Source organism: Tursiops truncatus, chromosome 5 (genome assembly GCF_011762595.2).
Source record: "Tursiops truncatus isolate mTurTru1 chromosome 5, mTurTru1.mat.Y, whole genome shotgun sequence".
NCBI classification, from domain to species: domain Eukaryota; kingdom Metazoa; phylum Chordata; class Mammalia; order Artiodactyla; family Delphinidae; genus Tursiops; species Tursiops truncatus.
Window position 1 is genome coordinate 117,905,939 of NC_047038.1, and position 27,800 is coordinate 117,933,738.

General features: G+C 37.9%; 1 protein-coding gene across 5 annotated transcripts in view; it reads left to right on the plus strand.

Moving 5' to 3' along the window:
- The window catches only part of MANBA (mannosidase beta), a 113,739-nt gene that overhangs the window by 32,629 nt on the left and 53,310 nt on the right, over positions 1-27,800 (plus strand). For 4 of the 5 annotated variants that reach the window (XM_033857363.2, XM_073805561.1, XM_073805562.1 and 1 more), the window contains 4 exons: positions 12,655-12,806; positions 22,053-22,170; positions 23,772-23,858; positions 26,987-27,154. In XM_033857363.2, the coding sequence (XP_033713254.1) occupies positions 12,655-12,806; positions 22,053-22,170; positions 23,772-23,858; positions 26,987-27,154 (525 nt within the window). The remainder of the gene's footprint in view (positions 1-12,654; positions 12,807-22,052; positions 22,171-23,771; positions 23,859-26,986; positions 27,155-27,800) is intronic. The other variant, XM_073805560.1, reaches the window with a different exon arrangement.

Sequence of the window (27,800 nt, forward strand, 5' to 3'; positions counted from 1 at the left end):
TTTTTTTAAAAAAGAAGAAACTTATTCTTTTGAAAATGTAGTGATACTATGACAGCTTTTTAAGTATTTGACTATAGACAGCTGAGAAGTAATACTCAGTTTATGAATCAATGCTTCATTACATCATCATCTGTCTGGTCTGCCAGAGAAAGAAATTTGAGAAGTATATGGTATTTACTTATTAGTCACAAACCTCTTAAGCCCTTTAGTTAAGATATTCCTAACTCTTGTCTAAAAAAATGTGTTCAGCTATCCTGTACTTTTAAAGTTAATCCTTCTATTTTAAAAATGAGATCATGAAGCTAATTTAAAAAGTAATTTAGTGACTTGCTAATAGAACCTTCAACATTAGATAGAAAAGTTTGGAAATGAAAAATTTTTAAAATTCAAACTGCTTGACTTACACATTTAGGTTCTTAGATATTTAGACCCTCTTCTACTTTTAGACAGTAACTTACTTTGTTGAGCTGTTTAAAATATTTTTGATTTTGTAGGGAGATAGTATATTCACTCTGGTCTAAATGTGTTACTCAGGGGTCTTTTCAAGAAACCTTTCTCAGAGCCCATTATTTTCTCTGAGGTAAAATCACTTGCTGTAGAAGAAGGCTTTTATGTTACCTGTCAATATTGCCAGAGGACATGGTTTTACTGACACTAATCATAGACAGACCAGCCTTTAACCTCTCAAAGAATGTGCAGAGGGAAACGTGCCTGGTAATTACTGCTTCACCTCGGAGGTGCTGTCAGGTGGGTTAGGGTTTACTTTGACTGGGGTCATAAAATTGTTATTGTAGGAACTGGGAGATAGGGATAGCTGTCTTTTCATGAGAAAATTTGCACAGAAATGAAAAACTATGTTAGAAGATGTGTTTTATCATTAATACTATTTGTAGCATTAATGGATACAAAGAAATAAGTGAGTTCTCTTTTCTCGATTAGTGATTCTCAAAATTTTTTGGACTCAACTGCTTCATATTCTTAAAAATTATTGAGGACCCTAAAGTGCTTTTGTTTGTGGGTAAATATTAAAGCAGAGGTTTAAATCTTTATTTATTCATTTCAACTCACAGTACTAAACCCATGACATGGTAATATATGTCGTTTTATTAAAAGTAAATATATTTATAGAATAAAAAAATTTAGTGAGAATAATGATTGTTTTACATGTCTAATGTCTTGCTTATTAGTAGACAGCTGGATTCTCATTTTCTTCTACTTTCAATTAATTTGCAATATATTGTTTTTGTTGAAATATATGAAGAAATTCTGGCCTCACACAGATAACATAGTTGGAAAAGAGAGGAGTATCTTAATAGCCTTTTCAGGTAATTGTAGGTATTTTTTGGTACTGCACTAGAACTTAACAAGTGGTGGTTTCTTAAAGGTTAGTTGCAATGTGGAGCGTAAAACCATTTTGATGAGCTGTTTATACTCCGTTGCATTAAAATCTATTGGTATATCTTGCACTCGTAATGGATTTTTATTTTTTTAAATTGAAGCATATAGTTCATTTACAATGTTGTGTTAATTTCTGCTGTATGGCAAAGTGATTCAGTTATACATATATATATATTCTTTTTTTTTTTTTTTTTTTTTTTTTTTTTGCTGTATGCGGGCCTCTCACCGTTGTGGCCTCACCCGTTGAGGAGCCAGGCTCCGGACACGCAGGCTCAGTGGCCATGGCTCACGGGCCCAGCCGCTCCGCGGCACGTGGGATCCTCCCGGATCTGGGCAGGAACCCGTGTCCCCTGCATCGGCAGGCGGACTCTCAACCACTGCCACCAGGGAAGCCCTATATTCTTTTTTAATATTCTTTTCCATTATAGTTTATCACAGGATATTGAATATAGTTCCCTGTACTATACAGTAGGACCTTGTTATTTATCCATTCTATATATAGTAGTTTGCATCTGCTAACCCCAAATTCCACTCCATCCCTTCCCCCTCTGCTTGGCAACCACTCTGTCTGGTTGAGTCTGTTTCTGTTTCATAGATAAGTTCATTTGTATTACATTTTAGATTCCACATGTAAGTGATTATCATATGGTATTTGTCTTTCTCTTTTTGACTTACTTCACTTAATATGATAATCTCTAGGTCCATCCATGTTGCCACAAATGGGCAAATGCCACAAATTATTTTGTTCTTTTTTATGGCCGAGTAGTATTCCATTGTATACATGTACCACATCTTCTTTATCCATTCTTCTGTCGATGGACATTTAGGTTGTTTCCATGTCTTGGCTATTGTGAATAGTGCTGTTATGAATATAAGGGTGCATGTGTCTTTTTGAATTATAGTTTTGTCTGGATATATGCCTAGGAGTGGGATTGCTGTATCATATGGCAACTCTATTTTCAGTTTTTTGAGGAAACGCCATACTGTTTTCCATAGTGGCTGCACCAATTTACATTCCCACCGACAGTACAGGAGGGTTCCCTTTTCTCCACACCCTGTCTAACATTTGTTATTTGTAGACTTTTTAATAATGGCCATTCTGACTGGTGTGAGGTGGTATCTTGCAGTTTTGATTTGCGTTTCTCTAATAATTAGTAATGCTGAGCATCTTTTCACGTTCCTGTTGGCCATCAGTATGTCTTCTTTGGAAAATGTCTATTTATATCTTCTGCCCATCTTTAGATGGGGTTATTTGTTTTTTCTGATATTGAGCCACACGAGCTGTTTGTGAATTTTGGAGATTAATCCGTTGTCAGTTGCATGATTTGCAAATATTTTCTCCCAGTCCATAGGTTGTCTTCTTATTTTGTTTATGGTTTCCTTTGCTGTGCAGAAGCCTGTAAGTTTGATTAGCTCCCATTTGTTTATTTTTGCTTTTATTTCTATTGCCTTGGGAGACTGACCTAAGAAAACATTGGTATGATATATGTCAGAGAATGTTTTGCCTATGTTCTCTTCTAGCAGTTTAATGGTGTCATGTCTTATAGTTAAGTATGTAAGCCATTTTGAGTCTATTTTTGTGTATGGTATGAGACCATTCTCTTCATAATGGATTTTTTTTCCACACACACTGTATTTTATTTTTACAAGAGATAAATAAACTGACAGCAAGCATTGTAAATGGATGACCACAGCAAAAGCAACAGTGATTGCAATTACCAAACACGAAACACACTCATACAATGTCATAATATTGACATTCAGTCCAGTAATCCTCCACTGTAACAGCTCCTTTACTTTGCAGTGAAAATTGATTTGTATATTTTTTGCCTCTGAGTCCTTGTGGGATTTTTTTTTTATTCAAACAGAAACTCACAAAAATTATAATCATCCTCATCAGTTCACTCAGTTGCATGTAATTAATTTTTTTTCATCTTGATCTTTTGTTAGCACTTTTATGAGTTCATCAGTTTTCCATTAGAGTTCTGAAAATGCTTATTCATTCAGTTCAGCAGTATAGTCAGTTACCAGAAACCTGTACTTGTCAGAGTCTTTTCCATGAATTCCTTGAAGATGAAACCCTTTTATAGGAACATTTTTGTGAAAGCATCAGAGTACACCCAGAACTGTCTGTAAATGACAAAAGACTTAAAAATGACCACGGTTAAAGATTTGATGAAAGTTCATAATAATGCAATTGACAAGGAAATTTAGTTATTTCTGAGATATACATTTTAAAGTAATAACTAGAATTATGACTTATAACATTATACCAGAACATATAAGATTTTTAGAAATTTCATGTAATGTCTGAAACATTTATATTAACATATTTCCATACAAATAACCCAAAGAAAGTTTAGTATTAGTTGTTTTCTTTTGTTTGTTTGTTTGTTTTTTTATACTGCAGGTTCTTATTAGTCATCAATTTCATACACATCAGTGTATACATGTCAATCCCAATTGCCCAATTCAGCACCCCACCATCCCCACCCCACTGCGGTTTTCCCCCCTTGGTGTCCACACGTTTCTCCTCTACATCTGTGTCTCGGCTTCTGCCCTGCAAACTGGTTCATCAGTACCATTTTTCTAGGTTCCATATACATGCATTAATATATGATATTTGTTTTTCTCTTTCTGACTTACTTCACTCTGTATTAGTCTTCAGATCCATCCACATCTCAAAAAATGACCCATGGGCTTCCCAGGTGGTGCAGTGGTTGAGAGTCCGTCTGTTGATGCATGGGACACGGGTTCGTGCCCCGGTCCGGGAAGATCCCACATGAGCGGAGTGGCTGGGCCCGTGAGCCATGGTCGCTGAGCCTGTGCATCCGGAGTCTGTGCTCCACAACGGGAGAGGCCACAACAGTGAGATGCCCACGTACCAAAAAAAAAAAAGACCCAGTTTCGTTCCTTTATATGGCTGAGTAGTATTCCATTGTATATATGTACCACAACTTCTTCTTTTTTTTTTTGCGGTACGTGGACCTCTCACTGTTGTGGCCTCTCCCGTTGTGGAGCACAGGCTCCGGACGCACAGGCTCAGTGACCATGGCTCACGGGCCCAGCCACTCCACGGCATGTGGGATCTTCCTGGACCGGGGCACGAACCCGCGTCCCCTGCATCGGCAGGTGGACTCTCAACCACTGCGCCACCAGGGAAGCCGTACCACAACTTCTTTATCCATTCGTCTGTTGATGGGCATTTAGGTTGCTTCCATGACCTGGCTATTGTAAATAGTGCTGCAGTGAACATTGGGGTGTATGTGTCTTTTTGAATTATGGTTTTCTCTGGGTATATGCCCAGTAGTGGGATTGCTGGATCATATGGTAATTATGTTTTTAGTTTTTTAAGGAACCTCCATACTGTTCTCCATAGTGGCTGTATCAATTTACATTCCCACCAACAGTGCAAGAGGGTTCCCTTCTCTCCATACCCTCTCCAGCATTTGTTGTCTGTACATTTTCTGATGATGCCCATTCTAACTGGTGTGAGGTGATACCTCATTGTAGTTTTGATTTGCATTTCTCTAATAATTAGTGATGTTGAACAGCTTTTCATGTGCTTCTTGGCCATCTGTATGTCATCTTTGGAGAAATGTCTAGTTAGGTCTTCTGCCCATTTTTGGATTGGGTTGTTTGTTTATTTAATATTGAGCTGCAGGAGCAGCTCAATATTAAATTTTTGGAGATTAATATATATTTTGGAGATTAATCCTTTGTCCGTTGATTCATTTGCGAATATTTTCTCCCATTCTGAGGGTTGTCTTTTGGTCTTGTTTTTGGTTTCCTTTGCTGTGCAAAAGCTTTGACGTTTCATAAGGTCCCGTTTGTTTATTTTTCTTTTTATTTCCATTACTCTAGGAGATGGATCAAAAAAGATCTTGCAGTGATTTATGTCAAAGAGTGTTCTTCCTATGTTTTCCTCTAAGAGTTTTATAGTGTCTGGTCTTACATTTAGGTCTCAAATGCATTTTGAGTTTATTTTTGTGTATGGTGTTAGGCAGTGTTCTAAGTTCATTCTTTTACATGTAGCTGTCCAGTTTTCCCAGCACCACTTATTGAAGAGACTGTCTTTTCTCCACTGTATATCTTTGCCTCCTCTGTCATAGATTAGTTGACCATAGGTGCGTGGGTTTATCTCTGGGCTTTCTATCTTGTTCCATTGATCTACGTTTCTGTTTTTGTGCCAGTACCATATTGTCTTGATTACTGTAGCTTTGTAGTGTAGACTGAAGTCAGGGAGTCTGATTCCTCCAGCTCTGTTTTTTTTCCCCTCAAGACTGCTTTGGCTATTTGGGTCTTTTGTGTCTCCATACAAATTTTAAGATGATTTGTTCTAGTTCCATAAAAAATGCCATTGGTAATTTGATAGGGATTGCGTTGAATCTGTAGATTGCATTGGGCAGTATAGTCATTTTCACAATATTGATTCTTCCAATCCAAGAACATGGTATATCTCTCCATCTGTTGGTATCATCTTTAATTTCTCTCATCGTTGTCTTATAGTTTTCTGCATACAGGTGTTTTGTTTCCCTACATAGGTTTCTTTTTTCCCCCCTAGGTAGGTTTATTCCTAGGTATTTTGTTCTTTTTGTTCCAATGGTAAATGGGAGTGTTTCCATAATTTCTCTTTCAGATTTTTCATCATTACTGTATAGGAATGCAAGAGATTTCTGTGCATTAATTTTGTATCCTGCAACTTTACCAAATTCACTGATTAGCTCTAGTAGTCTTCTGGTGGCATTTTTAGGATTCTCTATGTATAGTATCATGTCATCTGCAAACAGTGACAGTTTTACTTCTTTTCCAATTTGTATTCCTTTTATTTCTTTTTCTTCTCTGATTGCCGTGGCTAGGACTTCCAAAGCTATGTTGAATAATAGTGGCGAGAGTGGACATCCTTGTCTCATTCCTGATCTTAGAGGAAATGCTTTCAGTTTTTCACCATTGAGCATGATGTTTGCTGTGGGTTTGTCGTATATGGACTTTATTATGTTGAGGTAGCTTCCCTCTATGCCCACTTTATGGAGAGTTTTTATCATAAATGGGTGTTGAATTTTGTCAAAAGCTTTTTCTGCATCTATTGAGATGATCATATGGTTTTTATTCTTCAATTTGTTAATATGGTGTATCACACTGATTGATTTGCGTATGTTGAAGAATCCTTGCATCCCTGGGATAAATCCCACTTGATCATGGTGTGTGATCCTTTTAATGTGTTGTTGGATTCTGTTTGCTAGTATTTCTTGAGGATTTTTGCATCTATATCCATCAGTAATATTGGTCTATAATTTTCTTTTATTGTAGTATCTTTGTCTGGTTTTGCTATCAGGGTGATTGTGGCCTCATAGAATGAGTTTGGGAGTGTTCCTTCCTCTGCAGTTTTTTGGAAGAGTTTGAGAAAGATGGGTGTTAGCTCTTCTCTAAATGTTTGATAGAATTCCCCTGTGAAGCCATATGGTCCTAGACTTGTTTGCTGGACGATTTTTAATCACAGTTTCAATTTCATTACTTGTGATTGGTCTGTTCATATTTTCTATTTCTTCCTGGTTCAGTCTTGGAAGGTTATACCTTTCTAAGAATTTGTCCATTTCTTCCAGGTTGTCCATTTTATTGGCATAGAGTTGCTTGTAGTAGTCTCTTAGGATGCTTTGTATTTCTGAGGTGTCTGTTCTAACTTCTCCTTTTTCATATCTAATTTTATTGATTTGAGTCCTCTCCGTCTTTTTCTTGGTGAGTCTGGCTAATGGTTTATAAATTTTGTTTATCTCCTCAAAGAGCTAGCATTTAGTTTTATTGATCTTTGCTATTGTTTTCTTTGTTTCTATTTCACTTTTTTGTGCTTTGATCTTTATGATTTCTTTCCTTCTGCTAACTTTCGGTTTTGTTTGTTCTTCTGTCTCTAGTTCCTTTAGGTGTAAGGTTAGATTGTTTACTTGAGATTTTTCTTGTTTCTTGAAGTAGGCTTGTATAGCTATAAACTTCCCTCTTAGAACTGCTTTTGCTGCATCCCATAGGTTTTGGATCGTCGTGTTTTCATTGTCATTTGTCTCTAGGTATTTTTTGATTTCCTCTTTGATTTCTTCGTGATCTCTTGGTTATTTAGTAGTGTATTGTTTAGCCTCCATGTGTTTGTGTTTTTTACGTTTTTTTCCCTGTAATTCATTTCTAATCTCATAGCATTGTGGTCAGAAAAGATGCTTGATATGATTTCAATTTTCTTAAATTTACTGAGGCTTGATTTGTGACCCAAGATGTGATCTATCCTGGAGATTGTTCCGTGCACACTTGAGAAGAAAGTGTAATCTGCTGTTTTTGGATGGAATGTCCTATAAATATCAATTAAATCTATCTGGTGTGTTGTGCCATTTAAATCTTCTGTTTCCTTATGTATTTCCATTTTGGATGATCTGTCCATTGGTGTAAGTGAGGTGTTAAAGTCCCCCACTATTATTGTGTTACTGTCGATTTCCTCTTTTATAGCTGTTAGCAGTTGCCTTATGTATTGAGGTGCTTCTGTGTTGGGTGCATATATATTTATAATTGTTATATCTTCTTCTTGGATTGAACCCTTGATCATCATGTAGTGTCCTTCCTTGTCTCTTGTAACATTGTTTATTTTAAAGTCTATTTTATCTGATATGAGTATTGCTGCTGCAGCTTTCTTTTGATTTCCATTTGCATGGAATATCTTTTTCCATCCCCTCACTTTCAGTCTGTTTGTGTCCCTAGGTCTCTTGTAGACAGCTATATATGGGTCTTGTTTTTGTATCCATTCAGCAAGCATGTGTCTTTTGGTTGGAGCATTTAATCCATTCATGTTTAAGGTAATTATTGATATGTATGATCCTATGACCATTTTCTTAATTGTTTTGGGTTTGTTTTTGTAGGTCCTTTTCTTCTCTTGTGTTTCCCACTTAGAGAAGTTACTTTAGCATTTGTTGTAGTGCTGGTTTGGTGGTGATGAATTCTCTTAGCTTTTGCTAGTCTGTAAAGCTTTTGATTTCTCCATCAAATCTGAATGAGATCCTTGCTGGGTAGAGTAATCTTGGTTGTAGGTTCTTCTCTTTTATCACTTTAAGTATATCATGCCACTCCCTTCTGGCTTGTAGAGTTTCTGCTGAGAAATCAGCTGTTAACCTTATGGGAGTTCCCTTGTATGTTACTTGTTGTTTTTCCCTTGCTGCTTTCAATAATTTTTCTTTGTCTTTAATTTTTGTCAGTTTGATTACTATGTGTCTTGGCGTGTTTCTCCTTGGGTTTATCCTGTATGGGACTCCCTGCGCTTCCTGGACTTGGGTGGCTATTTCCTTTCCCATGTTGGGGAAGTTTTCGACTATAGTCTCTTCAAATATTTTCTCTGGTCCTTTCTCTCTCTCTTCTCCTTCTGGGACCCCTGTAATGTGAATGTTGTTGCGTTTAATGTTGTCCCAGAGGTCTCTTAGGCTGTCTTCATTTCTTTTCATTCTTTTTTCTTTATTCGGTTCCACAGCAGTGAATTCCACCATTCTGTCTTCCAGGTCTCTTATCCATTCTTCTGCCTCAGTTATTCTGCTATTGATTCCTTCTAGTGTAGGTTTCATTTCAGTTATTGTATTGTTCATCTCTGTTTGTTTGTTCTTTAATTCTTCTAGGTCTTTGTTAAACATTTCTTGCATCTTCTCGATCTTTGCCTCCATTCTTCTTCCGAGGTCCTGGATCATCTTCACTATCATTATTCTGAATTCTTTTTCTGGAACGTTGCCTATCTCCACTTCATTTAGTTGTTTTTCTGGCGTTTTATCTTGTTACTTTATCTGGTACATAGTCCTGTGCCTTTTCATCTTGTCTGTCTTTCTGTGAATGTGGTTTTTGTTCCACAGGCTGAAGGATTGTAGTTCTTCTTGCTTCCCATAATGGATTTTTTTATCCATATATGTTATTGTAATATAATGCATTGGTTATTTGAAAAATGTTGGCGTCTAGAGATTTTTAAATGTTTTCAAATGTTAAACCATTTTAGTATATAAATCACATTCAAATTTGTTAACATTACCATTGATGACTCTTGGGAAGCTGTCAAGCTCATGGTTGTGTATACAAGTTTTACTAAATCCTAATTTTTAACTGTTACTTGCCTTGAACTGACAAGACTCACTTCAGTCATTTTCAAGAAAATGTCTACCAAGTCACCAAGTCTGAATAACCATAGTTTGTGTGGCAGTTCTTTCAAGTTAAAAGAACCAGGTTTTGTAAACCAGATGGCTAATTCAGCTTACAACTCAAACTGTGGCCCAGATACTTTTCCTTAAGACATCCATTGTGCGTGATGCTTTATTCATAGTTCCTATTTCATCATACAGTCTAGTACAGTGATGTGTACTCAAGGTTGGGGTTTAATAGAATTAATAATTTTTATTGCTTTATCAAGGACATCCTGAAGTGAAACTGCCCCCCCGCTCCCCCCTCCAATAATGCATGAAAGTGAAGGATACAGTGGCTACTAGCACAGTTTGGAGGCACTGCCTTGATTTTTGCCATGGCACCAGCAGTGTTACCCATTGTAAAACTCTCTCAGCTAATATGTGTGCTTCTCCAGCAAATGCAGTGTGAAAACCAACCCTATGAGATACTCTAGTGCTTTCTGTCATTGCTAGTTTTTAAAACATTATAATATGATGTAAAACAATGTATTACAACGTAATAAAGAATGTTAGCCTTTTGAAGAGTTTATCCATCTAAGTTTAAAATATTCAGTTCCTTTTTCTTTATACTTAGAAAGATTGGTCTCAAAATGATACTACAACGTAACTGGCACCATAAATATTATTTTTAAGTGTTCCATTGCATAAGATACAATAAGATAAATTATTAACATCTACAAAGTGGAGGGCAATATGGCTTTCATCACAATCTCATTTCTTATTTATCATTTCACCCAGTTTCTTTGGAGTAGATTCCTCCCTTCCTTGAGTCAGAAGACTCTCTGATATGTCAGTTTCATTTTTTTCAGCACTTTTAAATGTAGACAGTGTGGTTGTAGGTGAGAATGTTAGTTTTCTAATCCCATTTTAAGACAACAATTTAAGACAAAAATTAGGGAAAAGCATATTAAAAGTAAGTTTTCTTTTAGAATGAGATAAAATATTGTTTAAATGAGTCTCAATTAAAATTAAAATTTGTTTTTATTTGAAAACTTAAGAATATTACATGAAACAAGTTAACAAAAGTACCTAGTCCTTTTGTGTTTCTGGGTAAGTTGCAAGGAAAACTTTGAGATTCAAAGTAAGAATTTATTGAACAGTAATGAGGCTACAGAGATTATAGCAGGAATAACCAGCGGCAGCTAGTAAGAGCACAGTAGTACTGAGAACAAATTGAGTTAATCTCTGGAAATGTACCTCTTCATACCCTCAACCTCTGCTAGAGAAGTAGAACACACCAGAATACACAAGCACACATTCCATTAGCTGTCAGAATGACCATGTCATTACACATCACATAGCTTCTGGAAAATTCCACTGTACACTCAAAAGAGAGTAAGAATGAAAAGGCAAATGATGTTTTAGCTTTACTGTGAAAATAATTTTGAACTCAGGAACCCCCTTGAAAGGTTCCCAGGGATCTCATATGGTCCCCTGGCCACATTTAAAGAACTGCTGTTCTAGATGTTTGAATCTACCATCAAGATGTTTTAAAAGTTACCTCTGGGGCTTCCCTGGTGGCGCAGTGTTTGAGGGTCCGCCTGCTGATGCAGGGGACATGGGTTCGTGCCCCGGTCCGGGAAGATCCCACATGCCACGGAGTGGCTGGGCCTGTGAGCCATGGCTGCTGAGCCTGCACTTCCGGAGCCTGTGCTCCACAACTGGAGAGGCCACAACAGTGAGAGGCCCACGTACCAAAAAAAAAAAAAAAAGTTACCTCTGGCAGTAACCATTATTTTTTTGCATCCTAAAACAGGTGTAGTAATTCCATGTCAAGATCCTCCTCATCCAGGCCTTGTTCCGTGTCTTCTCATAAAGTTAACTCTGATATCATTTGTCATGTCATATTAATTAGGGCAAGAGTCAGAAAGTGGAAGAATGGTGGGCACTTTTATTACATGAAATAAGTTGATTTATTAATTATTTTTAACTAGAGAAGAAATGCATGATCTTGGTTTCAAGACAGGGCTTTGTTGGTATAGAAATGTGTCTCTCAGTACTTGATCCAGTTTATGGCTGGAAAGAATGAAGATTTGGATAAGAATGTCAATCTTTGCTATCTAGGGTCTTGCTGCTCACTTCTTAACTGTAGGGAAACCTGGCTGGACTGTCACAGGGACAGAGGTCTCAGCTTCTTCTCACGTAGCAAGGATAACACTGGACTGTGTGCTTCCATCTTTTCTTCCAGTTGGAGCACCACTTACATCTCCAGTCTCCATACCAGTGCTGTCTCAGACATTGAGTTTGATGTGATAATTAGTTAGGATTAAATTGCCCATTAAGCAAAATGACTTTATAATAATGTGCTATTAAAATTGGAAAGTTGTTAGATTATGAAATACCTTGTACTGTATTTCTTTGATTCTAAAATGCATGTTTTGGCACATTTTAATAACACTGAAATGAGAATGTGTTTTTCAAAGATGCATCAGATTAACTGGTGACATATTTTCCCCACTTTCGTGAAATAGTATCAGTTTTTGTTTTAATTTTGAAGTGTTATCTCAAATATATTTCTTTTGACATAATTGCAAATGCCTACATCATGGGGAAGGCTACAGTATATTTCACTCTTTAATGGTTTCTGTATTTTTCTTTTCAAAGAGAAATAACAGGACCTGGCAATAATTTCTTTATATATATTTTTTCTAAAATGTGCACTTCCATATTAAGTACTTCATAGCAGATAGAAAATTAACACTAATTTATGTTCCTGTAAACTGCTCAGAAGTTTACTTTAAAAAAAATCTCTTTTGGGGGCTTCCCTGGTGGCACGGTGGTTGAGCGTCCGCCTGCCGATGCAGGGGACACGGGTTCATGCCCTGGTCTGGGAGGATCCCACATGCCGCGGAGCAGCTGGGCCCGTGAGCCGTGGCCACTGAGCCTGCGCGTCCGGAGCCTGTGCTCCGCAGAGGGAGAGGCCACAACAGTGAGAGGCCCGCGTATCACACACACACAAAAAAACCTCTTTTGCTTATTTTTTTAAGGCTATAGTAAACAATACAGTTTGGTTTTGTCATATGCTTATGTTTTAAATTTCGTATTCATTATTTAATTCTGTTAATAACAGGTTTATTTTAGGACAGTGGAACTCATAGAAGAGCCCATAAAAGGATCCCGTGGTCTGAGTTTCTACTTCAAAATTAATGGACTTCCAATATTTCTGAAAGGCTCGAATTGGATTCCCCCAGATTCATTCCAGGATCGAGTAACCTCTGCCTTGTAAGTTATCATCTTTTATTTCTTGTTCCTCTTCATATTATCAGTCCCACAGAGCTTAAGAGCTACTCATTTTAACTTTTTTTAGTTCCAGTGGAAGGAACCAAGAGGTAATATATGATTCTAGGATGATGGAAATTTTAGAAAGGATTTTAAAATCATTTATTTCATTCTCATGAGCTATAGGTAGTCTTACAGCTAAACTATTTGAGACTGCTGAAATCATCCAACGTTTATAGATTTTTTCTAGAGGAACAAGAAAATGACTAATGCACATTTTGGATAGTTAGCCCCTTTGGGGGAAAAATATGATTAAATTTGGATTTTTTTCTTTTTTTTTTTTGAAGAATGCCTTTTTTTTTTTGCACACTTAAAAAGAAATAGGAACCCATATTTACCTTTTCATGCTAAGGTATTTGCACATTCTTTCAATTTTACCTTAATAAAGAGAACTAAAGAAATTTAAAAATTCAAAGTGTTTTTCTGAAGCTTTGAGAATAGAATTTAACAAGAAAGTATTTCCTGATTAGGTTTATAAACTACTATCTTTGTAACAGTGAAAATAAGCTTTGTGAAGTGAAAATAAACACATTTAACTTATTTAAATGTACAAACATGCATTGACGTATATCTTATGTTTAGAATGTAGATGTGGCTGGTAAGTAAACTCTAATTTTGCCAAAAGTTGTAGTAATATCCTTTTACTTCAAAATGTGTATAATGTTTTGAATTTCATATGAAAATGCAATCATTCTCCAGACACAACACAGATAATTTGCTGACTCTTCTCCTTTTCAAATGCTCCTTTCCACTCCTGGCAGGTTGGCAGTGGCTGTACAGCACAGTTGGGTCAATTAGTAAACCTGCCCATAGGTGGCTTTGCTGGGAGCACAGTGCTCTGAGTGTGTGATCATCCTGTTATTGGCCTTTTTCCTTCCTTTCTGAATGCTGTTCTGGAAATGGAGGGTACATACTCTCAATGTGGCTGCAAATTTCTGTACTTACCTGAGGGTGATGTGAATAGAAATTGGAAACGCAGAAAGGAAGTTTACTAGATAAAGGAGTACTGGACTGGAGGAATTGTAAAAAGGGATGAGAGAGAGCTAAATACTAATATTCAAAATTTGATTTTTATCATATAGTTTGAAATGGTTATATAAAATAAGCACATACTTTCCAAGGTTTACAGTATTTTTCTACAGGAGTAACTTTAAGACAAAAATTTAGGAGGATTCAAGATGGCGGAGGAGTAGGTAGACGTGGAGTTCATCTCTCTCCATGGATGCATCAGGAATACATCTACAGATGCAACAATTCTCACTGAACGCCAGTTGAAAACTAGCAGAAGACCTTGGACAATGTAAAGGACTATAAAGATCCCTGCATAACTGGGTAGGATGGAAAAAAGGAAGGGAGAAAGAGGAGGAGAGGAAGCGGAATGGGACCTGCACCCTCGGGAGGGGGAGCTGAAGCAGAGGAGAGATTCCCAAATGGGGAGAAACCCCCTCTGTAATGGGGATACCCCCCTCCGATGGGGAAATCCACTGGGACAGAATGGAAGCATTTGACGCTGTCGGAAGAGCTTGAAGCTGCTGATCTGTGGCAGACGGAACAGAGTGAGAACTACACAGACGGTCCGTACCTCGGCCCTATGTGCCCCGCACTGGGATGTGTGTTCACAGGTGTGCAAGGGGGCTGGGAGCTGGTGTGTGGGGATTGGAGAACAGACCCAGAGTGAGAACTGCTGTTGGTTGTGGGGAGACGGACTGAGGGGACGGGAGGGAAGAAATCCGCAGCAGGGAATGCCTATGGAGGAAGACTGGACAGCCATGGAAGCAGGGCACTACTGCTGAGTCCCACGCAGGGGGAGGAGCCACTATTGTAACCTCTCTCTCCCCACATGTCGCCGCCTGCCGACGACAATAAAAGAAGCCTGCTCAGAGCTGGCCCTCACGTGCTGGCTGCAGGGCAATTAAAAAAATAAACAACCACCCTCTCAGGGCTGGCCCTTACATGCCTTAGGCTGGGTGCCAGAAAAACCCCAGCCAGGGCTGGCCCTCACATGCCTTATGCTGGGCCCTGGAAAAGGCCCTCACTAGGGCCATATCTCTTGCACCCATGGCTGCCGGCTCCCCTGTGCATTTGGCGCCGCTGGGGCTCCCGTGATCCAAGCAGTCATACCACCTCTGCACCCGGTCCTCACAGGGCCAGACCCAAGAGCTCCAAGGCAGCCTCAGGACCAGACTCCTGTGGGCGGACCACACGCAGAGGTGGGGATAAAACCAAAGCTGAACCCCAGGGACGGGGTGACTAAGGAAGAGGATGGAAAATCTTTCCGTCAGCTGTACAAGATGCAGATTAAATCCCCATGGTCAGCTAGGAAGACCCTGTGTCTATGGAACATCTGAGTAGACAATGAGTGTTCCCACAAATGAAAACGGTCCAGCTCTGTCAGCTGTGGACTTTGGGGGCAGCACACGCAGGAAGTGGGCCACATCAGAGTCAGAGGGGTCCCCACAGGGCCCACAGCAGGTCTGGAGACCAGCCCAGAGCCAGAGGAGGGGCTCCTGGGGAGGCGGAGGGGGACTATGGCTCACTGCGTTTGCAAGGACCTTCGCAGCAGATACCCCAGGGAAACATAATTATTACTATTAATTTTATTATGTTTTGATTCATTCTGTTGTTGGTTCTGGCTTCTTTTTTTTTTTCCTTTGGTTTCTTTTTCTTTCTTTTTGTGTTTGTTCTTTTTTAGTATTTGGGATCTCTGTGTTTTATAACATATTTATTTTTTTATACATTTCTGTTTTTACTTTGCTTTTCTGTTGTTCTGTGTTCTTTTCCCTAATTTTTTTCTTCCTCTTTTTCTTCAGTTTTTTTTTAATATTTCCATTTCTATTTTGCTTTTCTGTTCTGTGTTTTTCCCCTTTTTATTTTATTATTATTATTTTTAAATCATTGTTATCAGTTTGTTCTATTTCCTTGCTTTATTCTTCAGTGGGCACACTGCTTTGGTTTTGTTTTTAGGTTATGTGTTTCTGTTAGTATTAATCCTAATTGATTTCATTTTTGAGTTCTATTTGTCTGGTTGTTCTCTTGCTTTTTGTTTTATTTGCCTCTTTTTGTTTCTTTTACGTGTGTGTGTATTTCCTTGTTTCTGTTTGTTTGGTTTTGTTTTTAACATTTCTCTGGGGTTTTGTTTGTCTTTTTTTTCTTTAATATATTTTCTACTTTATTATTACTTTTTTAGATTTCTGTTTCTATGTTGCTTTTCTGTTCTGTCTTCTTTCCCCTTTCTCTTTCTCTTCTTTTTCTTCTTTAAAATGTCATGTTTTTCAGTTTTGTTTCCTTGCTTCATTCTTCGGTTGGCACTCTGCTGTGGTTTTGTTTTTTGGTTTTGGGTTTTTGTCGGCTTTCTTCTTAATTGCTTGATTTTGTCTTGGGTTCTTTTGTTTGTCTGGTTATTCTCTTGCTATTTGCTTTACTTGGTTCTGTTTTTGTTTCTTTTGTGTGTGAGCATGTCCTTGTTTCTGTTTCTATTTGTTTGATTTTACTTTTTACCGTTTGTCTGGGGTTTTGTTAGACTTTTTTTTCTTTTTTTTTTTAAACCCCTTTATTGCCGGGACAAGCGACTTGCAGGGTGTTGGTCCCTCGACCAGAAGTCGGGCCTGAGGCTCTGGAGTGGGAACACTGAATCCAGGATGCTGGACCAGTAGAGAATTCCCAGCCCCAGGGAAGATTAATCTCTGAGAGCTCTCACGGAGGCCTCTATCTGAATCCAAGAACCAGCTTCACCCAACTGCCAGCAGCTCCCAGTGCTGGACGCCTCACAACAAACAACAAGACAGGAACACAAATGCACCCATCAGCACACAGACTACCTAAAGCCATACTAAGCTCACAGACACCCCAAAGCATACCACCTGACACGGCCCTACTCATCAGAGGGAAAAGGCTCAGCTTCACCCACCAGAACGCAGGCACCAGTCCCTCCCATCAGGAAGCCTACACAAGACACTGGACCAACCCCACCACCGGGCAGAGAACAGAAGCAAGAGGAACTACGACCCTACAGCCGAGGGAAAGGAGACCTCAAATACTGTAAATTACACAAAATGAGAAGACAGAGAAATATCTTACAGGCAAAGGAGCAAGATAAAAACCAACAAGACCAAATAAATGAAGAGGAAATAGGCAAAGTACCTGAAAAAGAATTCAGAGTAATGATAGTAAAGATGATTCAAAATCTTGGAAATATAATAGACAAAATACAAGAAATATTTAACAAGGACCTAGAAGATCTAAAGAGCAAACAAACAGTAATGAACAGCACAATAACTGAAATTAAAAATACTCTAGGGCTTCCCTGGTGGTGCAGTGGCTGAGAGTCTGCCTGCCGATGCAGGGGACATGGGTTCGTGTCCACATGCCGTGGAGCGGCTAGGCCCGTGAGCCATGACCGTTGAGCCTGCACGTCCGGAGCCTGTGCTCCGCAACAGGGGAGGCCACAACAGTGAGAGGCTCACATACCGCAAAAAAAAACCAAAAAAACAAAAAATACTCTAGAAGGAATCAATAGCAGAATAACTGAGGCAGAAGAACGGATAAGTGAGCTGGAAGATAGAATGGTGGAAATAACTGCCACAGAGCAGAATAAAGAAAAAAGAATGAAAGGAATGGAGGACAGTCTCAGAGACCTCTGGGACAACATTAAACGCACCAACATTCGAATTAAAGGTGTCTCAGAAGAAGAAGAAAAAAAGAAAGGGTCTGAGAAAATATTTGAAGAAATTATAGTTAAAAACTTCCCCAACATGGGAAAGGAAATAGTCAAGTCCAGGAAATGCAGAGAGTCGCATACAGGATAAACCCAAGGAGAAACACGCTGAGACACATATGAATGAAACAAAAATTAAACACAAAAAATATTAAAATCAGCAAGGGAAAAGCAACAAATAATATACAAGAGAATCCCCATAAGGTTAACAGCTGATCCTTCAGCAGAAACTCTACAGGCCAGAAGGGAGTGGCAAGATATATTTAAAGTGATGAAAGGGAAAAACCTACAACCAAGATTACTCTACCCAGCAAGGATCTCATTCAGATTTGACATAGAAATCAAAAGCTTTACAGACAAGCAAAAGTTAAGAGAATTCAGCATCACCAACCAGCTTTACAACAAATGCTAAAGGAACTTCTCTAGGCAGGAAACACAAGAGAAGGAAAAGACCTACAAAAACAAACCCAGAACAATTACGAAAATGGTAATAGGAATATGCATATCAATAATTACCTTAAATGTAGATGGATTAAATGCCCCAACGAAAAGACACAAACTGGCTGAATGGATAGGAAAACAAGATCCGTATATATGCTGTCTACTAGAGACCAACTTCAGACCTAGGGACACATACAGACTGAAAGTGAGGGGATGGAAAAAGACATTACATGCAAATGGGAATTAAAAGAAAGCTGGAGTAGCAATACTCATATCAGACAAAAAAGACTTTAAAATTAAAAACTACTATAAGAGACAACGAAGGACACTATATGATCAAGGGATCAATCCAAGAAGAAGATATAACAATTGTAAATATCTATGCATCCAACATAGGAGCACCTCAATACATAAGGCAAATGCTAACAGCCATAAAAGGGGAAATCAACAATAACACAGTAATAGTAGGGTGACTTTAACACCCCACTTACACCAATGGACAGATCATCCAAAACGAAAATAAACAAGGAAACACAAGCTTTAAATAACACATTAGACCAGATGGACTTAATTACTATTTATGGGACATTCCATCCAAAAACAACAGAATACACTTTCTTCTCAACTGCACACGGAACATTCTGCAGGATAGATCACATTTTGGGTCACAACTCAAGCCTCAGTAAATTTAAGAAAATTGAAATCATATCAAGAATCTTTTCTGACCACAACATTATGAGACTAGATATCAATGACAGGAAAAGAACTATAAAAAATACAAATGCATGGAGGCTAAACAATACGCTACTAAATAACCAAGAGATCACTAAAGAAATCAAAGAGGAAATCAAAAGTACGTAGAAACAAATGATAATGAAAACACGATGACCCAAAACCTATGGGATGCAGCAAAAGCAGTTCTAAGAGGGAAGTTTATAGCAATACAGTCCTACCTCAAGAAATAAGAAAAATCTGAAATAAACAACCTAACCTTATACCTAAAGCAATTAGAGAAAAACAAAAAAAACCCAAAGTTAGCAGAAGGAAAGAAATCATAAAGATCAGATCAGAAATAAAGGAAAAAGAAATGAAGGACACAATAACAAATATCAATAAAACTAAAAGCTGGTTCTTTGAGAAGATAAACAAAATTGATAAACCATTAGCCAGACTCATCAGGAAAAAAAGGGAGAAGGCTCAAATCAACAGAGTTAGAAATGAAAAAGGAGAAGTAACAACTGACACTGCTGAAATACAAAGTATCATAGACTACTACAACCAACTCTATGCCGATAAAATGGACAACCTGGATTAAATGGACAAATTCTTAGAAAAGGACAACCTTCGAAGACTGAAACAGGAAGAAATAGAAAACATGAACAGACCAATCACAAGTAATGAAATTGAAACTGTGATTAACGATATTCCAACAAATAAAAGCCCAGGGCTAGATGGCTTCACAGGCAAATTCTGTCAAACATTTAGAGAAGAGCTAACACCTATCCTCAAACTCTTCCAAAATATAGCAGAGGGAGGAACACTCCCAAACTCATTCTATGGGGCCAACATCACCCTGATACCAAAACCAGACAAAGATGTCGCAAGGAAAGAAAATTACAGGTCAGTATCACTGATGAACATAGATGCTAAAATCCTCAACAAAATACTAGCAAGCAGAATCCAACAACCCATTAAAAGGATGATACACCATGATCAAGTGGGGTTTATCCCAGGAATGCAAGGATTCTTCAACATATGCAAATCAGTCAATGTGATACACCATATTAACAAACTGAAGGATAAAAACTATATGATCATCTCAAGAGCTGCAGAAAATAACATTCCATTGTACATATGTGCCACATCTTCTTTATCCATTCATCTGTTATGGGCATTTAGGTTGCTTCCATGTCCTGGCAATTGTAAATAGTGCTGCAATGAACATTGTGGTACATGTATCTTTTTGAATTATGGTTTTCTCAGTAGTGGGATTGCTGGGTCATATGGTAGTTCTATTCAGTGCAATCCCTATCAAATTACCAATGGTATTTTTCACAGAACTAGGACAAAAAATTTTACAGTTTGTATGGAAACACATAAGATCCCGAATAGCCAAAGCAATCTTGAGAAAGAAAAACGGAGCTGGAGGAATCAGGCTCCCTGACTTCAGACTATACTACAAAGCTACAGTAATCAAGACAGTATGGTACTGGCACAAAAACAGAAATATAGATCAATGGAAATGGGTAGAAAGACCAGAGATAAACCCACGCACATATGGTCACCTTATCTTTGACAAAGGAGGCAAGAATATACAATGGAGAAAAGACAGTCTCTTCAACAAGTGATGCTGGGAAAACTGGACATGTAAAAAATGAAATTAGAACACTTCCTAATGCCATACACAAAAATAAACTCAAAACGGATTAAAGACCTAAAGGTAAGGCCAGACACTGTAAAACTCTTAGAGGAAAACATAGGCAGAACACTCTATGACATAAATCACAGCAAGATCCTTGTTGACCCACCTCCTAGAGAAATGGAAATAAAAACAAAAATAAACAAATGGGACCTAATGAAACTTAAAAGCTTTTGCACAACAAAGGAAACCATGAACAACACGAAAAGACAACCCTCAGAATGGGAGAAAATATTTGCAAATGAAGCAACTGACAAGGATTAATCTCCAAAATTTATAAGCAGCTCATGCAGCTCAATATCAAAAAAGAAAACAACCCAATCCAAAAATGGGCAGAAGACCTAACTAGACATTTCTTCAAAGAAGACATACAGATTGCCAACAAACATATGGAAGGATGCTCAACATTCCTGATCATTAGAGAAATGCAAATCAAAACTACAATGAGGTATCACCTCACACCAGTCAGAATGGCCATCATCAAAAAATCTACAAACGATAAATGCTGGAGATGGTGTGGAGAAAAGGGAACCCTCTTGCACTGTTGGTGGGAATGTAAATTGTTACAGCCACTATGGAAAACAGTATGGAGGTTCCTTAAAAAACTACAAATAGAACTACCATATGACCCAGCAATCCCACTACTGAGCACATACCCTGAGAAAACCATAATTCAAAAAGAGTCGTGTACCACAATATTCATTGCAGCTCTGTTTACAATAGCCAGGACATGGAAGCAACTTAAGTGTCCATTGACAGATGAATGGATAAAGAAGATGTGGCACATATATACAATGGAATATTACTCAGCCACAAAAAGGAACGAAATTGAGTTATTTGTAATGAGGTGGATGGACCTAGAGTCTGTCATACAGAGTGAAGTAATTCAGAAAGAGAAAAACAAATACTGTATGCTAATGCACATATATGGAATCTAAAGAAACGGTACTGATGAACCTAGTGGCAGGGCAGGAATAAAGATGCAGACGTAGAGAACTGACTTGAGGACACGGGGTGAAGGGGAAGCTGGGATGAAGTGGGAGAGTAGCATTGACATATATACACTACCAAATGTAAAATAGCTAGTGGGAAGCAGCTGCATATCACCGGGAAATCAGCTCAATGCTTTGTGTTGACCTAGAGGGGTGGGATAGGGAGGGTGGGAGGGAGGCTCAAGAGGGAGGGGATATGGGGATATATGTATACTTATAGCTGATTCACTTTGTTGTACAACAGAAACTAACACAAAATTGTGAAGCAATTATATTCCAATAAAGATATTAAAAAATACATATAGAAAAAACAAAACAAACAAAAATTTAGTTTTAAAAATAGTGTAATAGCATGACTGAAATTTGGAAGGCAGAGAAAAGATTTCACCTGTAATTTTTCTGTAGGTTTGTTTATTTAATGTGGTTACAGTTAATGTGTATATAATTTTGTCTCACTTTCTTCACTTAGCGTTGTATCCAAACCATCATGATTTAAAAATGTGTCCTTCTAACAGCTATTTGAAATGTGTTTATCAACCACAATGTGGTTTTTTAATCTTTTTATTTTTTTTAACATCCCCAAGGTTTCAAATTGGCATTTGTTTTTAAAACTTCTTCTGTAGATTACGGCTCCTTTTGCAGTCTGTTGTGGATGCTAACATGAATGCTCTCCGGGTTTGGGGAGGAGGAATTTATGAGCAGGATGAATTCTATGAACTCTGTGATGAACTAGGAATAATGGTGAGTAATTGACAGCTCATTATTTTCTTTGTTGATTTTTTACTGTATCCTCAGTTTGACCTCCAGTGTTCTGAGTGGGTGATATTGCCTATTCCTTTGTGTTTTTTTGTCATTGAAGTGTAGTTGATTTACAATGTTATGCTAGTTTCAGGTGTACAGTGAAGTGATTCAGTTATACATATATATGCATATTCTTTTCCTTTATGGTTTATTACAGGATATTGAATATAGTTCCCTATGCTACACAGTAGGACCTTGTTGTTTATCTATTTTATATATAGTAGTTTGTATCTGCTAATCCCAAACTCCTAATTTATCCTTCCCCAGCTCCTTCCCCTTTGATAATCATAAGTTTGTTTTCTATGTCTGTGTTTCTGTGTCATAAATAAATTCATTTGTGTCATATTTTAGATCCCACATATAAGTGATATCATAGCCCATTCCTTCTTTTCTCAGAGCCAGGAATGATGTTCCACTTTTCTGCAAAGGAATAAATGGCATCTCGCAAACCCTGAGCCATAGTTGATAGTGAATATCATAATTATTTTAAATGATAGACATTCTGCGTATTGGTTATATCTAAGCATATATCTATATTTTCTTTGTAATTGTCTTTGTGATAGGTGGGTAAGCATAAAAAAGAAAATACAATATTAAAAAGTTTTAACTTTAAGGAGATCTAACAAGACCTAGAGAGAAGAAAAATGATAAAATTAAATTTTAATAGCTGTGCTTAATATTGTCATTAAGTACTCCGAACATAGTTTGCATTGGTGAGGGTTAAGCAAAGGAAATATAGTCTTTTAGTTCTAGCATTACAGTTCTAAAATATAAAGCACTTCATAGCAGAGTAGTAATTTTAATAATATTGACAATGCTCATGGTCATGATGATGTGACAATATGCTGTAATATTCCAGGCATTGTTCTCAGTGCTCTGCAGCTATTAGTTTATTTTAGCTTCATGCCCACTCTATGAGGTAGTTACTGTTGTTCTCTATCCCCATTTTACAGGTAGGAAAACTGACATGTGGAGAAGTTAACTAGCCCAAACTCACACAGTGGGTATATGGTGGAACTGAAGTTCTGAGTCAGGCCAACTACTGCGTCGTAATGGCCTCCCTAGCAATGCACTTAAGTGGTTTCATTTCTAAACTGTCCATGTAGTAATCCTTTTGGCCATGAAGTTAATTCCTTTATAAACAAAATACGTTTCTTAACAGTCTGGGCCATCACTCAGTACCAAATTCCTGGTGAAAATCAGAGTGAATCAGGAGTGAGAAGGGGTTGGGAGAAAGCTTCTTACTGAATTTCATATTCCCCTCAGCACAAGCACTGTTTCATTATTTGAATTCCCTTTTCTTCTTTTTCTTTTCTGCCTACCTAACATTTTCTCTTCTCAGGTTTCCCTACAGTTCCAGAGAGTCTGTGAGTGCCTTTCCCAGTACCTCATGCTGTGTGATGCTCAAATGATCACACTCATTGGGCTAAGTTGATTTTTCATTTGCATGAAAGATAATGCCCAAAGTTCAGAATGAAGAATTTCTTTCTGGGCAGTAAAATCTATGGAAGTGCTATATTGCCTTTTATTTGATTTGATAGGTATGGCAGGATTTTATGTTTGCCTGTGCACTTTACCCAACTGATCAGGATTTCATGGATTCAGTGAGAGCAGAAGTTTCTTACCAGGTATGTTATTACCATTTCAAGTAGAAGTAAAGGCTTAAGTTTTAGTTCTGCCTTTTGTTAAACCTCTCCTTGTTTCTTCTTTTTAAAAAAATTTTTATTGAAATATAGTTGATTTACAGTGTTGTGTTTAGTTTCTTCTCCTTGTTTCTTTTTGTTGTTCTCTTTACTAAATCCCATGAAAAAAATCAGTCAGGTAATTGACTACCTAGGCGATTCCACCCAGTCTCATGACTTTAACTCTTCCTATTGGCTGATGACTGTCAGATTTATTCCTGGCCCTGACTCATCTGCTGAATTCCTCGTTCTTATTATCCAGCTGCCTACTTGGTGCCTCTACTTGGAGGTCTAATAGGAATCTCAAATGTAACATGTCCAAACCAAACTTATATTACCTTCCCCAGACTTGCTTTTCTTGCAGTTTTCCCCACCTCAATAAATGGCGATGCCAGTCTTTGAATTTCTCAGGTCAAAAATTTTAAGTGATTCTTGACTCCTTGATTTCTTTTACATTCCACATATAAGCACTTTTATATTTATAGATCTATGAATGCAAAGAAGTGATTGTATCCTAGCTCTGTCCACTGAAAAGACCTAGAAACAGTGAACAACCTAGTCATATTGAGCATTCTTATATTGAAATAATCCCACTAAGAGAAGGGTTCTTAGAGAAATGGCTGATACCAAGTCTGGGACAGGAAGTATACTAGATGGTCCTGAAATATTTTGGCATACCAATAACAAGGAAACTATCAAAGATACGTTAAAAGAACTTTGATGAGACTCTGACCAACCAAAAGTGGGACAACTTGAAATTCAATAAGGATAAGAATGTCAGTGGATTGAAATCCATCAAGTATGTTAAAATCCACGAGTTCGTAATTAGAGTGTCTGTGAATGTATTTTTGTGTGAAAACACAAAAGAAATGAAAAAAAAAGATTATTATAACACTCAAGATAGTGGTTACTTTTGGAAGGAAGGAGGGGCTACGATTAGGAAGGGGTACATGAGGGCTTCTGGGGTGCTTGGTAAAGTTTTCTTTCTTTGGCTGGATTGTGTGTTATAAGTGTGATTGCCTTATAATAGTTCACCATGTCATAATTTGTTTTCTGTAGTTTTCTGAAGTTTAGAGAATGAACATTGAATCATCCCTTGCTCAGAGCCCTCCAGATAAAATTAAAGGTCCTCACCATGCACTATCCTGTCTCAGCCTCCCTCTCCAGCCTCATCAAGCGCCGTTTTCCCCGTACTCTCTGTGCCCCGGAGCGCCTTCTCTATTACCCTCTCCTGTGGACCACCTCGCTCGTGTTTTTCTGGCCCGTCTCACCTTGGGCATGACTCTCTGGGAAGAAGCTTTCTATGTCTGCAAGTCTAGATTAGGTCATTTTCCCTTTGTGACATACATCACACTTGAAATTACGTTTTCGATATTTTGTCACTGCATCAAAATTATAATATCCCTGAGGCCTAGGGCATGTTCCTCCCTGTATGTCCCCATGATCTGGCTGTTTTATTCATCAGATGTATAGATGGATGGATGAATGAATAACTTTTAAAATATTAATTATAGTTATGTAGGTTGTAAACATGTCAGTTTTATTTTTAATTTTCTGTCACACAAGTAAAATATGATATCTATGTGTTTTCAGTTCTTTTATATATTTTAAAGAGGAGAACTTTTTAATTGCAGAGTTTATTAAAATTTTAAAGTAAAGCTCACCGGAAAATTCTAGGTCAGTTCGAAGGGTGTGTGTAGCACAGAGTCACTGAAGCTTTTTGTCTCTTCAGTATCTGTATTTGTGTTTTCATCAGTACCATAAACATGCCTGTCACAGTTGGTCACAGCCCTCACTTACGTGGGCATATACAGAGGCAAATAAGGAAATACTGTTTATAAGACTGGTTAAGAAAAAACACAAGACTTTAATTTTTTTAATGAGATATATCTCTTTAAGATATTCTTACTGCGTCTCTACTTCATGTATGGGTTACTTGGCATATTGAATGGAGACCACGGAGAGAACATCAGCTGGGATCCATCACGTAATCGTCCATTACAGTGCAAGAGAAGCTATAAATACCAATGAGGTTATATTGCTGAAACATGTTTGAAAAGAATTTCCCTTGACTGTTGACTCACTCTGTTGTTGGCAAAGAGCTTTAATTGCCTTCTTCTGCTGGGCTACATCTTCCAGTGTGTCAGAAGAACTGGATCCTTTCACGTTTATGTAGGGCGGGCAGTGAGCCCAGTTCACTCAGACCTCAACTCTTAAGGCAGGCAGGATATTCAGATTCCCTAATTTCTTCTTCTATCTTTAGATATATTCAGTGACTTACTTGTAGTTGTGGCTTGCGGGCTGTAGAGCACAGGCTCGGTAATTTTGTCACACGGGCCCAGTTGCTCTGCAGCATGTGGGATCTTCCCGGACCAGGGCTTGAACCCGTGTCCCCTGCATTGGCAGGCGGATTCTTAACCACTGTGCCACCAGGGAAGTCCAGTTGATTTCCTAAGACAGGACATTGATAGTTATTTCAGGGGACAGCCTCTTGATGTCCTAATCTTTTTTCCTTTAGAATATTCCATATATTTGTCCTTAACTTTCAGAGTGTCTCTGGTACTCACTTGCTTTGTAAAACCCTCTCTAACTGTCCTGGTTTTCTGATCTTGGTGGAAACTGTGTGGGAACTTCAGTTCCTCTCTCAGCAGTAGTGTTTGTTCTGCCTCATTTCTTTCTTCACAGAAAACTCCAACTTGCTCTTGAGAAGCTAAGCCCTGTAACGTAACGTCTCCTGCCTTTTGTATTTCTTAGAACCTTTTTGTGGCAAGTCAGATAACGATGAGGTTGATTTATTTTTCTCTTTTAATGAAAGGGATTACATTTTCTTTAGTTATATGGCGAGAAGAGGAACCCTATTTTCTCAATGTTTATAAAATCTAGATAAAAAGAATCTCAGCGATTTCTTAAAATGTCTTCCCACATGTAACATTACTGCTCATTTTCTGATGAGTTCCTGGCACGTAAAAATACATGTACAGAAAGACAATGGCTGTAACTTTATGAGTAATTACAGCTCTGAGCTCTCTTATGTTGAGCATTTGAAAATTATTTTATGTTTTCTTCAATTTTAGGTCAGGAGACTGAAATCTCATCCCTCCGTCATCACATGGAGTGGAAATAATGAAAATGAAGCAGCTTTGATGTTGAATTGGTATGATATACAGCCCGGCAACCTGTCTACCTACATCGATGATTATGTGACACTGTATGTGAAAAACATCCGAAGGATTGTCTTCGAAGTAAGTTCAGACATACCTTGGAGATGTTGCAGGATCGGTTCCAGATACCACAATAGAGAGAATATTGTGATAAAGCTAGTCACATGAATTTTTGGTTTCCCAGTGCATAGAAAAGTTATGTTTACACTATACTGTAGTCTATTAAGTGTACAATAGCATTATGTCTTAAAAAACAATGTACATACCTTAATTTAAAAAATACTTCATTGGTAAAGATTGCTAATCATTATCTGAGCCTTCAGCGAGTCATAATTTCTTTGCTGCTGGAGGGCTGTGCCTCGATGTTGATGCTGCCGACTGATCAGGGTGGTGGCTGCTGAGGGCTGGGGTGGCCGTGGGAATTTCTCAAAATGAGACAGCGACCAAGTTTGCCACATCGATCGACTCTTCCTTTTAGGAGCTGTTTTTCTGTAGCATGCAAGGCTGTTTGATAGCATTTTACCCACAGTAAAACTTCTTTCAAAACTGGAGTCAATTCTCTGAAACTCTGCCATTGCTTTATCAGCTAAATTTATGTGATGTTCTCAATTCTTTGTTACCATTTCAACAGTCTATACAGCATCTTCACCAGGAGTAGATTCCATCTCAAGAAACCCCTTTGTTTGCTCAACTGTAGGAAGCAACTCCTTATCTGTTCAGGTTTTAT